The sequence below is a fragment of the Microcebus murinus genome, chromosome 12 (assembly GCF_040939455.1).
Source record: "Microcebus murinus isolate Inina chromosome 12, M.murinus_Inina_mat1.0, whole genome shotgun sequence".
Classification (NCBI taxonomy): Eukaryota; Metazoa; Chordata; class Mammalia; order Primates; family Cheirogaleidae; genus Microcebus; species Microcebus murinus.
Genome location: NC_134115.1, coordinates 22068726 through 22085752, shown reverse-complemented (window position 1 = coordinate 22085752; position 17027 = coordinate 22068726). Strand labels below are relative to the sequence as shown.

General features: G+C 38.5%; 1 protein-coding gene across 10 annotated transcripts in view; it reads right to left on the bottom strand.

Annotated features, from left to right (window-relative positions):
- Nucleotides 1–17027, bottom strand: part of PRUNE2 (prune homolog 2 with BCH domain) — a 260827-nt gene that overhangs the window by 33085 nt on the left and 210715 nt on the right. For all 10 annotated transcript variants that reach the window (XM_076008613.1, XM_076008612.1, XM_012759788.3 and 7 more), the window contains 2 exons: nt 13549–13628; nt 10493–10693 (listed from right to left, as the gene is read on the bottom strand). In XM_076008613.1, the coding sequence (XP_075864728.1) occupies nt 10493–10693; nt 13549–13628 (281 nt within the window). The remainder of the gene's footprint in view (nt 1–10492; nt 10694–13548; nt 13629–17027) is intronic.

Genomic DNA, 17027 nt, shown 5'->3' with positions numbered 1-17027 from the left:
ATTTCCTGGGGCCACATCTCTTGAGTGCTCAGAGTCTTTGAGGGCCCTTAGCTTGGAGTCGTGATGATACTACCAGCCAAGACCCCTACTCTAACTCTTACAACAGGGTTGAATTTCCTATTGGGAGCACATTTGAACATAAATTTGATATTACCTCTATGTACTATTCCAAAATATGCCACAGAAAGATTTTACAGAAAGTAAGAAACAAACAATTTTGAATATCATAAATGCTCTAAGGCCCCAAATCCACAAGACTCCTAAATTTGTAGGTATATAAGACAATTAAAGGACTCACTGAGCTCTCCTTGGGGAGAAATTTACTCTTAAAAAAAGTAACAATTTTTTTTCTTAAAAAAAGCATAAGCAGCAATTGTTTCCATTCTTACTAAAAGTAGTAGCAGCAGAGTTTAACAATGGTTATGCTTTGTATGTTTAAGTAATTTGAAGGGAAAGATTATTTATAACCATCATAGTTCTGAGATATTATCATTTTTATTTTTCCAGTCATGGAAAAAGACCATTGAATTTATACTGCACTCTACTGGTATTCCTCCTATGGCATGTTGATAATAATAATAGCAAAACTTTATTAAGTATCTACCTTGTACCAGGTGCAGTAGCAGGTATTAAAACAAACATTATACCAATGCAAAAACTGACTCCAAAGTAGTTTGCTTCAGATCACAGTCAGTAAGTAAATATAGTGAAAGATTTACTTTTTTCAACTCTTCTAAGCTGTCACATTGCACCTTGAATGTGTGATTCTCATTCTTACTTTTTTATTAAGAGGCTGTAAATTCCCTGGGCTAAGGAACTGTGCCTTAGTCACCTTTAATATTCACTTCTACCAACCCACTCCCTAATTAGCTTGTAAACCTACTCAGAACACTCAATAAAAATTGGGTGAGTGGGTATATAAATGGAAGCCTGGACAAGTTCCTGGAAATATGGGTAATCTGTAAGGGAGCCACAACAATGTCATTATGTTCTGGAAGATTCTGCAATTATACATTCAAAAGTGTCTAATTACCCATGACTTAGAATAGCAAAGTGAAGTTCAGTTGGGAAGCAATCCTAGCCTTTTCTGCCAACACCAACAGCCACCACTACCTACAGACCCTTGGCTCCCTCCCACCTCTACTATGCTCCCACCAGCACTCAGCAGCTAGTTAAGGACATAAAGCAGAAACGTTTGGCTTCGGATCAAGCACTGTGTCACTTGTGCAAATCCATCTGTCTGTGTGGAATCCCTTCCTGCTCCTTCCTTTCTACGTGGATTAGGGCCCTGGGATGCTAGTCTTAGCTCCTTTCCTGGGACCCCATTTCCCTTCTGGTCTCCACTCCCTCAAAACTCTGCACTCTAAGGTGGGTTGGTCTTCCAGTGCTCCTGTACACACATGCCCTTCCTTGCAATGAACTTACCGCCCACTCAACCCTCTGCATCATGTTTGGTACTCTCTGACCTGCTCTAGCTTAACCTTGCTGAACTCTGTGGGGTGAGGGTGGGTTGTTTTGTTTTGTTTTCTGTACACTTTTATGGCAGTTGCTTCCATGAAAGTGTGTAGAATGTACACTACATTCTTTGTTCTGGTTATAAAAGGAAAACACATACCACATAAATATAGTCAACTGATCTTTGAGAAAGGAGCAAAGGTAAAGCAATGGAGCTAGAGCAACTGAACATCCAGATGCAAGAAAATGAATATAGACCCAGACCTTAGACCCTTCACAAAAATTAACTCAAAATGGATCATAGACCTAAATGTAAAATGAAAAACTGTAAAACTCCTAGAAGATAACAAAAGATAAAATCTAGTTGATCTTGGGTTATGGAGATGACTTTTTAGATGAAACACCAAAGGCATGATCCATGCAAGAAATAATTGATAAGCTGGACTTCATTAAAATTAAAAATTTCTGCTCTGTGAAAGGCAATGTCAAGAGAATGAGCAGACGAGCCATAAAATGGAAGAAAATATTTGCAAAACACACATCTGATAAAGGACTGCTATCCAATATATACAAAGAACACTTAAAACTCAACAATAAGAAAATGAACAACTCAATTATGGATGAAAGACCTGAACAGACACCTCACCAAAGAAGATAAACAGATGGCAAGTAAGGATGTAAAAAGACTATCAATATCATATGTCACTAGCGAATTGCAAATTAAAACAATAATGAGATACTACTACATATCTATTAGAATGGCCAAAATCCAAAATATTGACACCAAATGTTGGAGGGGATATAGAGCAACAAGTAATTTCATTCGTTGCTGGTGGGAATGCAAGTGGTCTAGCCACTTTGGAAGACAGTTTGGCAGTTTCCTACAGAATTAAACCTACTCTTACCATACAATCAATCAAGCAATCACGGTCCTTGGTAATTTCCCAAATGAGTTGACAATGTATGTCCACACGTAAACCTGCACGTGGATGTTTCTAGCAGCTTTATTCATAATTGCCAAAACTTGGAAGCAACCAAGATGTCCTTGGTAGGTAAATGAAGAAATAAACTGTGTGATACATCCAGACAATGGAATATCATTCATCACTAGGAAGGAATGAACTAGCCAGTCATGAAAAGACATATAGGAACCTTAAATGCATAAGTGAAGGAAACCAATCTGAAAAGGCTACGGATCACTTGAGTTCAACTGTATGCCACTCTGGAAAAGATGAAACTATGGAGACAGTAAAAGGATCAGTGGTTGCCAGGGGTTAGAGAGGAGAGAGGGATGAACAGGCAGATTACAGAGGATTTTTAGGGCAGTGAAACTACTCTGTATGATCTATAATGGTGGGTACATGTCACTATACATTTGTCCAAGCCCATAGAGTGCACTACACCAAGAGTGAAGCCTCATGTAAGCTATGGACTTTCAGCCATACTGATGTGTCAATGTAGGGTCATCAATGTTAACAAACGTACACTCTGCTGAGAGATGTAGATAGGGAAGGAGGTCGTGCATGTGTGGAGAAAGAAGGTATAGTAGAACTCTGTACTTTCCACTCAGTTTTGCTAAAGTTAAACTGCTCTGGAGAATAAGGTTTATTAATTTTTGAAAAAGTAAAACACACAAATAAAAGTACCATCAATATAGAAATTGTTCTTGAAAACAACGAAAATCACCAATGTCACTCACCCGTTACTGAGTGATGTGTATTCTTCCTCCTCTGCACACACACACTTTTTTCCCCAAAAAGTATGATTATTTCGTATATTCTGCAGGTTCTATACATGTTGTTATATAATTTTTCCTAGCTATTAATATAGTATGGGCTTCTTTTTGTCTCATTGAATGTAAATCTTCTCATTTTTAAAAAGCAGTCCTCAAGTATTCCATTTTACTGATATCTTTTAGTTTACCAATCCCATGTTGATGGAAATATAGTTTTATTTCATTTTATTGTTGGTGTCCTTATAAAGAATTTGCTTCAAGGCCTGTCATGGTGGCTTATGCCTGTAATCCTAGCATTCTGGAAGGGCCGAAGTGGGAGGATGGCTTGAGGTCAGGAGTTTGAGACCAGCCTGAGCAAGAGTGAGACCCCATGTCTCTACTAAAAATAGAAAAACTTAGCCAGCCAACTAAAAATAGAAACATAAAATTAAATAAGCCGGGCATGGTGGTGTGCATCTACAGTCCTAGCTACTCGAGAGGCTGAGACAGGAGGATCGCTTGCACACAGGAGTTTGAGGTTGCTGTGAGCTAGGCTGATGCCAAAGCACTCTAGCCCAGGCAACAGAACATGACTATGTCCAATAAAAAAAAAAAATGAATTTGTTTCATTAAGGATCTGCATACAGGCATCTTACCTTATTTGTGCACATAATGCTACAGAGCAGTGGTCTCCAACCTTTTTGGCACCAGGCACCAGTTTCATGGAAGACAATTTTTCCACCGACATGGGTGGGGGGATTATTTCTGGATGATTCAAGTGCATCACATTTACTGTGCACTTTATTTCTATTATTATTACATTGTAATGTATAATGAAATAATTATACAACTCACCATAATGCAGAATCAATGGGAGCCCTAAGCTTGTTTTTCTGCAACTAATGTCACCATTGATCCGACAGGAGGCGGAGCCCAGGTGGTGATGCCAGGGATGGGGAGCAGCTAAATACTGATGGAGTTTTCTTTGCTCCATAGACCGCTGCTCACCTCCTGCTGTGCAGCCCGGTTCCTAACAGGCCACGGACTGGTACCTGTCTGGGGGCCGGCTGGGGCTTGGGGATCACGGCTATAGAGTAACTTTCTAGTAATGAAATGCTGAGTCAGGGAGTACAGGCATTTAAGGTTTTTATCAACATTTTTGTCCTTGCATGTGTAACAACAAAATGTATGAGAGTGCCCGTTTACAGCCCACTGTCAAGAATACTGGAGGCTACTGTAGTTTTTAACCCTTGACAATTTCACATGAAAATGGCCTTGTTGTTGTTGTAATTTGAATTTCCTTAATTATTAAAGAAGGTGAGAATTTTTAATTGGCTCTTTATATTTATCTTACTGACAGAGAGGTATCTTTTAAATCCTTTTCCCTCAAACTTTTTAAACAGGGTGAAAAATAAAAATAAAAAAAAAAATTAAATCCTTTTCCTATTATGGTCCTTATTAATTTGTTAGAGTTTTTTACATAGAACTTTCTCATGTGTTATAATTCTTTTTCTGCCTGGTGCTTACTTGAGCTTAGCTTTTAAATTGATATATATATATATACATATATATATTCCTACCAAATACAAATTTAATATTTTTATATAGTTGAATCTGTCAAATTTTTGTTTTTTTATTACAGTATCATAGTAAGAAAGGACACCTCTATATTAAAAGTATAGATGTGTATACACACACACTCATATCAGTATTTTCCTACAGTTCCTTTTTAAAAACACTATTATTTAGTTTGCTATAAAATTTTGGGGCTGGATCTTTTTATGAGGTGTTACTCCTTTTGTTTCAGAGGGTGGGAACAGGCAACTTACTGGGACTCCTTCCTCCCTTCCTCTTCTGACTGATGCAAATGAAAAAAAAAGTTCTATAAGAGCTGGGGGTACCTTAAGTTCTCTTAAGGTGTTCATTTCTAGAAGTCAATAATACTAGCTATTAAGAAATAAAGATAGGTTTATTGACTTCCTTGTATTAGCGAAGCCCTCCTGATCCTAACAATTTTTCTGCTATAACTATAAATTACTGTTTTCCCCTCCTGCCACCTCGAGCCTTCATTTTCCCACTATATGCGAAAATTTTCAGGTCTCATTTAATTCTGTCCCCAGGCCCTCCAAATCTAATTTTTGGTCTCTGGCCCTCTTCACCAAGAAATGCTTGATTCTTTCTCTCTCTTTTTTTTTTTATCAACAATGAACTTTTCTCCCTGGCTACTATTGAAGTCAATTAAAACTCTGTAGCCAGGGGAGAAGGCAACTTGAACATTTCCTTTTGTCTTTTTTAGATCATCTTGCACACAAGCTCTAGAACGTTCTGTGCTACACAGATCACGATGGGGAATGCATCGTTGCTGCCCATTATGGACTAACTGAAGATGATGTCAACTGTGGCTCTCCTGTGGGGACATACATGTGTGAAAGGTAGCTAGCTTTCTATATCATGGTCTTGCACTGATAATGCGAATACTTTTAGAGGACATAATATTTGAATTTTTTGCTGTTGTTGTCATTTTAAGAAAAACATCCCATATACAGTTAAACAGTCTTTAAAATTCTTTTGATGACAAACAGCAGGCAAGCAGGCAGTTCATGAGTGTAAAATCTCAGCATACAAAAATATAAAGAAAAATCACCCTTTTAGACAACACCATTATGGGATAAGTCTCCTTTGGGTAAAATAAAGTAAGTTTTAACACTTGATTCATTTATATTCAGAGTTAAAACGTTACATTGATTTTATAGAAGCTGGTTGTCTGTAAGCTGTGAAAATAACATTAGACTGTAAATAGGGAAGTTAAATGAAGTGGCACCCTGATTTTCTGGAAATAATGCTGGGGTGCCTTATTAACACAGAACGCTGTCACAGGGGGCAGTTTTAGAAAAGATAGTTTAGAAGAGGTCACTGAACACCACCCAGGTGCATAAGAAAAAAAAATGTAAGAGTGCATGAGTGTTTCTTATAACATTCTTATCAGAAATATACAGGCGAAAAGTCTTTATCATTTTTCCACTTTCCTTATGAAATACCTTTGTTATGATCAGAATGATGGTAAAAATAACTTTGTTGTTGGTTTGGAAAACAGAAATAGGTCATCATTTTTTTTCTCACCGTTGGATATTTTTAAGTTTCTAGAATTAGTAAATGAAAGCATTAAAGAAGAAAAAACTAAGACCTCTCTTAATATGAAAGATTGACCTCCTAAGTCCTTCACTATCCATCTATTTCTGAGATCACTGACATTTTGTAAATATCAAAGGAAATCAAACCTTAATTATATCACTACCTTAAATTATATTTCCCAACTGTTTGGACACAATTATTTTTAAAAAATTGCTTAGAAGTGAACACCAAGTAAACATCTTTTGAGAGTGAAATTCACAAATCTTCCATAAGCAAAATTGCATTGTGGGCAAAAAGCCTGGAGAGGTGTTTATCAGCCACTGAATAAAACAGGCACATGGTGTGAAAGAACTTCAGGTACCTGGTAAAGGAAGAGTCCTTAAATCATGAAAACAGCTGGATAAAAGGAAGTATAAATGTGAGGGTGGGCTGTCATGCCTGATTGCAGGTATGTAAGCCTAATCCAGTAAAAGACCCTCTGTAGTCATTGTTGATATATTCACTGGGAAGCAGCATGGATCAGAGGTCCATGATGACAGCTCTGGGTTTGAATGCTGGTTCTGTCATTTACTAGCTATGTGACCTTATGCAAATTATTTAACCTCTCATCTATAAAATGGGGGGAAATACAATAGCTGTTTTATAGAGTTGACAGGAGGATTAAGATCATTGAAGTTTACGAAGTACCTAGACTGGATCCTGGCATCTAGTAAGCATTACGTGTTCATCAAAAAATAAATTACCGACCAAATGTTTCTGAAAAACTGGGCCTTAAAAACTTCAATTTTGCTTAGGATGTATATGTCTGGTTCAAAATGCTTTCATGAGAAACCCCCAAAACAGGCAGTTTTCAAGCATTTTTTTTTTCATACTTCAAGACTACAATGTATTAGGTCATTAAATGTGAAATGTCCAATTTCAAATTAAAAGTTTAGTTTATTATATCTCAAACAAGAAGCAGTACAATTAATCAAAGTCTGTGCCTAAACTATTGACACAGTTTTGCCATCTTAACGGTAGTTTGTTTATGCCAGCAGCAAAGAAGCCTGGGGAGTGAGTGGTGATGAAATCATGAAAAGCATTTTCCACAGCTTGTTGAGAATGGAATATTTTTCCTTGGAAGAAGTGGTTCAAAGCCTGGAAGAAGTGGTAGTCAGTTGGGGCAAGGTCTGGTGAATATGATGGATGACAGAGAGTTTCCAAGTCCAGCTTCTGTAGTTTGAGCAGCGTTGTTTGCGTGACATGTAGTTAAGTGTTACCTTGCAAGAGGATTAGCTGTCTCTGTTGACCAATCTTGGCTGCCTAATCGCAAGCATCCTCATCATTTCATCCAATTGGTGGCAGCAGACATTTGCTATAATCGACTGGCCAGGTTTCATGAAGCTATAGTGGATGATACCAGCATTGGACCACCAAACAGATACCATTAGCTTTGTTTGATGAATATTTTATTTTGGAGTGTGTTTTGGCACTTTATCCAACCATTGTGCTGAATGCTTGCAATTGTCAAAAAGAATCCATTTTTCATCACATACAACAATATGGTGTAGAAATGGTTTGTCTTTATGTTGTGACAGCAAAGAAAAGCAAGCTTTGAGACGATTTCTCTTCTGACACTCATTGAATTCATGGGAACCCATCTTTCCAGCTTCTTTATCTTGCCCACTTGTTTCAAATGGTCCAATATTATTGGAATAGTAACGTCAAACCTTGCTGCTAATTCACACATAGATTGAGATGGACTCACTTCCCCTACAATTTTCAGCTCATCATTATCACCCTTGGTCTGAGGTCACCCATGTGGCCCATTATCAAGATTAAAATCACCAGAACAGAACTTCTCAAACCATGGATGTACTGTGCATTCATTACCACATCCTTCCCAAACACTTCACTGATATTTCGAGCTGTCTGTGCTGCATTGGTTCCACAATGAAATGCATATTCAAAAACAACATGAATTTTTGACTTATGCATGGTTTCACAAAAATTGCTCTAAATAACAATTTGAAATATAGTCCCAAGCCAAACCAGGTGTTTGAAGGCTGAGGATGTACCTTTGCAGTAAACATAAAACAAGAAGTGTCAAAGTGAAATGTCAGAGAAGTATTTAAAGAAATAGGACATTTCATACTTAATAACCTAAATATTTATAACCCAATTCTCTTTTCAGTCAGTTATCTATGTCTGCATGTTTACAAAATATAGCTATTTTGATGTACTTTGTGTTCTCAATGTTTCACATTTTTGTTTGTTTAAAAATGTGTCTAAACATATAACTTTCATTTGAAAATCAAAGTGGATTTTAAAATTCAACTTGCTTTAAAATTCTGTCCTTTGAGTTTAAGACCTAAAAGTAGGGTTGTGGCCATTAAACTGGTTCTTTCAACATAACTATGTCAACTAAATAGAAAGAACTATGTCAGCAAGTGGCAGTTTGAATTACCAGTTTGCTTAGCCACCATCACTTTGCTTGATGGTTTTACTATTTATAAAAATAAAAGGTTCAGATGTGGTGTGACAAAGCTCTCCCGGCAACAGAGAAGTGAGGGGGGAGGAGAGGAAGAGACCAGCAGGGTCACGCCACAGCTGTCTTCTGTGGGGTTTTGCCAATATATTAGCAGGAAAAGAGCAGGAGCTGCTAGGGGCAGCTGGCATGGGAGGAGCTACTGACTGCTCTTTGGGATGGCAGGAAAGAGCATAAATTCCAGACCTTCTTTCACCTCCTATTTGTGTATTTCAATCTACAGGATCAAATACCCAGATGACAATAGAAATTCATGCACATGATTAAAATGCAATACCAAATCTCTACTCAAACATAATAGATTATAGAATGAATAGCTTAGCCACTTCCTTTTTTTTTTAATTTGAGGAAATAAAGCCTTAAGTTCCGTGAAGGCAGGGTCTGAATCTGAACTAGTCACAGTTGCAGCCCTCTGGCTCAATGACCACTGGTTGAATTAATTAGCTAATTTGATGAATTTCTTAGTTTTCTAATTATGTTCTTCTATCAGTGGAACTGCTGGAATTAGCATGTCCCTAGAAGTCAGGGCATCTTTTAATCGTGCAACTGTATTGCTTTTTAAGACTAGATGAATTTATACAATGAATGAAAGCACTGTCAAATATTATAACTTCAGAGAATGCCACCTTGGCTAGTACTGAGACAGAAACTACATGATGCCATTTTTCAAAGCAAATGTACAGTATTTGTACCTAACAAACCCAATTCTATTGAGCATGAGAAGAACTACAGTGACACTGATATTCACATCACTAGTGTCTGTCTGGGATCCGGAAACTTGTAAATTTCTTCCTGTGTATCCTTCCCATTCTCCACCTATCCCAGCCCTTCTTCCTTCCTACTTTATTGGAGATATAACATCAAACACTATAAAGTCCCATGAAGTTGTCATGGAACAGACATTCTAGTGGTAAGAGAAAGACAACAAACATGCAAACAAACAAGCAAACAATTAAATAATACAAGTTCATTAATACAAGTTCATACATGGAACTTGTATTTGTCCTAGACTTACTGATTGAGTATCCCAAACTTGAAAATTGGAACTCTGAAAATTGGAACTCTGATACTCAATCAGTAAGTCTAGTACATAATACAAGTTCATACATGGAAAATAAAATGACTCCTGGGATCAAATGAGACCGGATGATGGAGTAGGAAGGTGGACAGCACCTTTTATTATAGAGATCAAGGAAGGCCTCTCTGAGGAGGTGACATCTGATTAAGGTGCCAGTCATGTAAGAATCTGAGGGAAAGAACATTCCAGATAGTGGAGGCTTGAATGAGAAACTGGTAATCCCTGATTTCTCCTCTTCAAAGTTTATCTTTCAGATTAAATTCTCTTTCTCTGCAAACTCAGCCCCAGTTTTCTCACAACACAGTGTGTAATAGCCTTCCCTCGCCCCTTCTTCCTAGCATGAGCCTGGCATAGACTAGGGGTTTGCAAAAGGAACAAAAGTTATATATGACCTCTGTGAACTATACTTGCTCCATCAAGCTCTAAACAGGCATTCATGGCCACCTGTGACCTGAGATACAAACAGAAGCTTCTAGAAATCACAGAAAGGATCCACTGGCACAAAAATGGGAGGTTTGTTCCTAATGCCACTTAGATAATCATTCATGTATCATTTAACTTTGGCCTTGCCAAATTAGTAGCTTACCATGGCCAGTGTACTCAAAAGAATCTGCTTCATCAGGGGTGTCAATTTCATCCACATTGATATCAATTTCATCTGGACTGTCCAGGTTATCATCAGAGAGAATAGATCCTTCACTTTGGTCCAGAGAAAGATTGATATTCGGGGCTGTGAGCTTGATTCTCCGAGGATGAGTGCCATTAAGATCCAGAGAATTAGGAGGTTCTAAACAAGAAAAAGAACAGTCACATCAAATATTAGATCAAAGGTTGAGCATTGTCAGTCTGAAAATTTCCAAATCCAAAATCTGAAACTTTTTGACCAATGACATGATGCTCAAAGAAAATCCTCATTGGGGCATTTCAGAGTTCCAATTTTCAAGTTTGGGATACTCAATCAGTAAGTCTAGTACAAATATTCCAGAATCTGGAAAAAAAATCGAAATCCCAAATACTTATGGTCCCAAGCATTTCAGATAGGGGATACTCAACCCACATATATATTGCTGCCAAGAGTGGGTTTGGACCTCAGTGTAGATCATTTTTAAGGCCCTTTCAGCAAAAGCAGACCTGCAAAAAATCCTCATATGGGATTCAGACCCCTTTCATGACAACAGGCCTCAGTACTGCCTCCCTCGAGCCCCATCAGCCCTGGCCATGTAGAAACAGGAAGTGGGAACTATTGCTTAAATGGGTAGAAAATTAGTACTGAGAACTTCCCTGCTCAGGTTTGAGAACTTGACATTGCTATAATACTGAATTGAATTTTTAAGGGGTATATTGCATAAGAATAGCAGTTAAGCTTACATATACAGTAGTCCCTCAGCATCAGTGGGGGATTGGCTCCAGGACTTTCCATGGTGCATGCCAAGATTCAAGTATATGTAAGTCCCTGATGTAAAATGGCACAGTATTTGCCTATAACCTATGCACATTCTCCTGTATACTTTAAATCATCTCCAGGTTACTTATAATACCTAATACAATGTAAATGCTATGCAAAATACTGTACCATATTGTTTAGGGAATAATAACAAGGAAAACAAGTAAGTCTGTACATGTTCAGTATGGATAAAAAAATTTTTAAAAAATATTTTCAATCTGCAATTGCTTGAATCCATGGATGAAGAAACCACAGATATAAAGGGCTAACTGTATTTTCTAATAGTTCGTGTTGACCTTGCTCCTATGGAATGAAGGTTAAGAAATTTGTCATGTTCACAGACACTCCCAAAATACTTCTCTTCAAGTCCTGACAACTCTGTATATGATCTTCAGTGAACTTCCCTTGGCTGGCTTGGCCTGCTAGGCTTTCATTTTACTTTTTTAATAAGTATTCTCCCCAGGTTATATACGTTGAACCCACCCAAGCAGTTACTACCTCTTATGCCAATATTGCTTGACACTGGCTCCCATAACACAGTGATGATCTCTTAAAGTAAGGCTCCCACCCCTTCATTGTAGGATGTGTCTTGCTGCTCGAGTGCCTTTCTTTCATGTAATAGCAGAGCTGCAGGCATCGCTTTTAACCAAGTTTATCCCAACTAAACAAAAGTGGAGAGATAACCTAACATAGTATAGTAAGAAATACATTTGGTCTTTAGCCCTGGTTCCAGGCACAGAGCTCCTAAAACCCTTGGAATTTCCTGAGATAGACAGTGTCAGAATGGAATTGAATTATAGGACACTGGTTGGTATCCACTAGAGAACTGGTGTGTGGGCGAAAACCCCACACACCTGGTCAAAGAAGCGTTCTGTGTGAAAAAACAGTTTGTTGTCTTCACTCAAGAACAGAAATGACAGGATTCCCCAGCCCAGTATTTTGAAGGTCATCTGGTATACCCCTCAACTCTGGAATTCTAACTCTGACTTTGTCCTAAGGTAATTAGTATTGTCTTTTGTCATTAAGATTTTTGTTTTCTCCCATCCAAGTACTAATGAAGCCAGACCCTGCTTAGCTTCAAGATCAGATGAGATCTGGCACATTCAGGAGGGTATGGCCATAGACTGGATTGCTCTTTTCTGTGTGGAACATCACCCAAACTGGGTTCCACATAATGTTTTTAAGGATTACCTGAGAAAAACCTTCCTATTGACCATAAGTTTGCAAGATACTGGGTTTCTGTATTATATGAATTCTCAGAGCAGTATGTCAAAAATAATTTTTTGTGAAGATGAAAATATTCTACATACTGCTATTGAGCATTTGAAATGAGGCTAGTGCAACTGAAGAACAGAATTTTTAAAATTTATTTTAATTTTCAATTAATTTAAACAGCCACATGTGGCTAGCCACTTACCATATACGATAGCCATAGCTTTAATGTCTTTAGTTAACTGTGAACTTTGAAGGCTAGGATAGACACACAGTTGTTACCAAGCTTATTTTGGCCAGAGAACATTTAAAAATAATTATGTCACATGACTAATACTTTGAAGAACACATTTTAAATACTAGGACAGAAAACAAATGTAACTGTCTTCATTCTTCCTATCCCGTTCTAGGCTTTGCTGATAAAGCCATGATTCAGGATCTTGGTATGATCCTGGAGTTAGTGTAGCCCAGGGAGTGATCCTAGAACAGAGTGGGAGTCATGCAGTTTGCAACTGAAATTTAAAAATTCTTTTTTGTGTATGCCTTGGGTTGTAAGCCCTTACAGTGTAGAGTGGGTTTGCTTGTTTGTTGTTTGTTTCTTAGAGTTAAGGTGCTGAGCATTCCTGATACCACATTTCCAATTTTAAACATTCTCATAATTATATGTAAATTTGTGAAGTTAGATGTTAGTCAGAATTTGGTATCATGATATATAGTAGCCAATTATCATAGGAGCTGAAAACATTGGCAGATAAAGCTGGGTCCAGGAGACAAAATGTAGCCCACACGAGTGAGCATCAGTATTGGAGCCAATTCTGAAATTAACCAAATGGAGCCTGACACCTTCCTCTCACACATTTTTTTTCTTCTTCACTTTCATCGCTGCAATCACAAGTGAGACGCATAGGAAAAGATTCTGTCGCTGCATAATGAACACGCTTAGATATAGCACATCGCGGAAGGAAATGAACAAATGCTCCTCTCACCAGGCCTCATGTCTGCAGCACCGGGACTCAGCATTCCCTCCTCAAAGGGGATGTCCATTCCTACATCCTCTGACAGTAGTCTGGAAGAAAAGCAAAGCAAAGAGTGTAAAAAGTTGCGTGGGATTTCATTTTCTTTGAAAAGGAAACCCACAGATTCCAGGATAATAATTTCAACTCGCTTGAAATAAACTTTGTACGTGTACTGAATCCACTGCAAGTGGCCCCAAAATAGAACAAAGACTTTCTGCAGTGCCACGAATGAGAACCATGCACACCAATTCCACATGCTTACGTCAAGTCACTTCTCCTGCAGGCTCACGCGAGTAAACACATGCCAAGTAGAAAATTCAGAAATAGGAAATATGAACCAACTAATAAAGTAGACTTCAGGGGACATTTAGTACATTTTTTTTCAATAAGAGAGGCAATAATATATGTGCTTTGGCGAAGAGACAGTCCTGAGTCTGTATATAGCTCTTTCTGTATATAAATTTGAGCATATTACTGACATTGCATGAGCAGAGGACTGATGGTCTCACTTTTTATTTGTAAATTAGGGACATAGCACCTACATCACCGAGTTATTGAAAGATTACTCTACCAAAGTAAAATGCCTACAATTCCTGAGCAGGCATGGGCTAATGCTATTTTTCTTCCTTTTCCTTTGAATATTTAAAGATTCACTGTGAATACATCTTGGTGAAGATGGATCTACTCATGATTTACCAACACTTGACTCTAATCAGTGCCAAGCCCAGTCTGTAAAACACATATAGGAAAATAGGAAAATACCAAAGAAAATTGTGACAAACCTATATGCTTTTCTAGGAAGCTGACCAACTGTTCACAATGAATTCTCTTGACTTATTTCTATCCCCTGGCCCTTGTTCAGTAAATCCCCATTTACCATGATAATACATTTTTCTTCTTGGTGGCTTCAGGGTAATTTCCATTCATCTAGGGTGAATCCTCATGATGTAGGAACTAATCTAAATTGAAACATGATAAGCCTTTATGTTAAAGTTCTAAATTTAGTTCCTCTCTCCCTCTCTTATTAAGACTTTCTCTACGTAAGTCTGGGTCTATCAAACATTTGGAGTTTGATCAACTTCTCCAGGATCCAAGTCAAATTCCCTGTCAATAAAGCACTATGATGAGAAAAATATTCTATGAACAAACATGTATCGAGTGTCTGCTATGTGCTGAGGCTAGAGAGGAACAAAACAGACCAGCTTCATTCTCACGGTGGGGATGGGATGATGGAGTTAAAACAACGGCCACTACTTTCAACAGCTCCCCTGGAGGGAAGTAAGTGCCTGTGTTCTTACCAAGCAACCCCTCAGACCCCTTCTACAGCTCAGCGTCAGGGAGTTCCTTTTTCATATCCGATCTGTGGCTTCGACCCTGTCTGCTCTCTAAAACTATACCCGCACCCTGGTGGCAAAACAGTGAGCAAGAGGTTGCCGTGTAAGTAAGGCAGTAATGTATCACCAGGAACAAGACAACCTGTGCCAAACAAGGACACGCTATGCTAGGTGGGAGCAAACCAAGTTGTTCAGCAACAGAGGTGGGAGAGGTGAGCAAAGAGAAGGTCTGTGCTAGGCCTCAGTTTTGAAAGTTCTGGGACCCAGAGGGACGGATGTCTGGGTTTTCCATGCTGCGGCAGTTTTTCAGATTTCCTTAAAATGGGCCCTTGCCATCTGAAGCCATCTTGTGTGTTCTCCTTGACATCGAACCTCAGTGCCGATCAAGTACCAAAATGCTGCTATGAAGAACAGCTGAATTCAAATCTTCATTCTGTCACTTACTGTGTTAGATTGAATTATTGAGCCGGAAATACCCGAAGTGCACTTGGACATTATACCTCTAGTTCTCTTGTCTAAGAGACAACCTTGATGAAAACAGTAAAGACATCAGATTTCTACCAGCCTGATAGAACACACTGAGTATGGGATTTAGCTTCACAATAAATATGAATGGCATAGATATGAATGGTATGAATAGAAAGATAGTAACAGCTTAAATTTGTTATGCTTTTACAAGGAGTCCTGGATATGAGGTTATAGTTGTGAGTGATAGTTCCAGTGCTAGTATTGACAAACTGATTAACTCCGAGATTAGTTGAGCATTTTTGTGATTTTAAATGGAGATAATAAATACCCAACGTCACAGTGATGAATAAAAATAATACAAATGAAAGTACTCTGTAAATCATAAAGCATTGTCTGAGTATAAGGTATTATTCATATATACCCCCCACTTAACACATAATACCAGGAGCAGTGGTTTAATTGAAATATGTGTCATGGTCGGACAAAACATAATTAAGGTTACTATAATTTGGATAATAGCCCAGATAAAGGGTAATTTCATTACTGCACAAATGTCCACAGAGGCTAGAAATGCTCTTCAACCCACTGGTGTTAGAGAATAGAGCCTTTGCTTCTCAATCCTCCTCTTCAACACAGAGACCATATGAAGAAGGTTCTGGAAAGCCAGTGTGGGCAAGCACTAGAGGACAGGAAACGCTGAAGGCTGTGATCTGAGGGTGATTGGAGGGAAGAGACTCTCACAAACCCATGTCTTTTACAGAAGGCTGTGGGGACATGTTAGGAAACCCCTGGGACAGAGGGAAAGCAGAGCCAGAATAGCCTGGAAGCAAATCTGGGAGAAATACGAGTCACGCTCTTTGTAATACATCAACCACATTCATATATCAGGCCCATAAATATCTGTAGAAATGAAGTGGCCGAATGGAGTAGCCAGAGATTAAGCAGGATGCCAGTTTTATGATCCATAATGGAAACCTCTTGGGACCTGTTAGGTAACAAACAAGCCAATCCAGCATAAAGGCAGGTATTTTACCTTATTCATTTACAGCAACTACTTAATTTGGGGTTTTCTGTATATGGCATGGAGCTTAATGTACAGGGGAGGGCTGACTCTACTGTGGCTGAACTAGCTACCTGTCTCCATCTAGAGGAAGTGTCAGAACTGTTTTATGGTTTCTTTGCTGGAGAACATTATTGTTCTTCATCAAATGTTTCTGGCTCTCGGCTTTTTGGGTGCTGCCCCCTGTGAAGTTAGGGTAGCCATGTGACTTAACTTCGGGTAACCAAGAAAGAGTGGAAGTGGCACATGTCATTTCTTCGCAGAGAGGACCACCTCCTCTTCCCACCTCGGTGGCTATGGGGGCCAGGCTGCGTTCCAAGTGCCTCTGATGAGCAGAGACTTCAACTAAAGCGTGTTGGATACGTGAACAAGAAATGATCTCTTGTTGTGTTTTTCCCTGTGACACTGTGGTTATTTGTTGTCGTATCACTACGCAGCTAGCTGACATTTATTGCTTGTTTTGAAGGGAATCACACTACGCTCAAAATTTTATTTTCTAATTTAGGTAACCCATTTTCCACATTCTCAGCCCAGACTCATGTTGACAGTACACATCTTCTTATTTGGGTTGCTAAAGCATGAAAGAA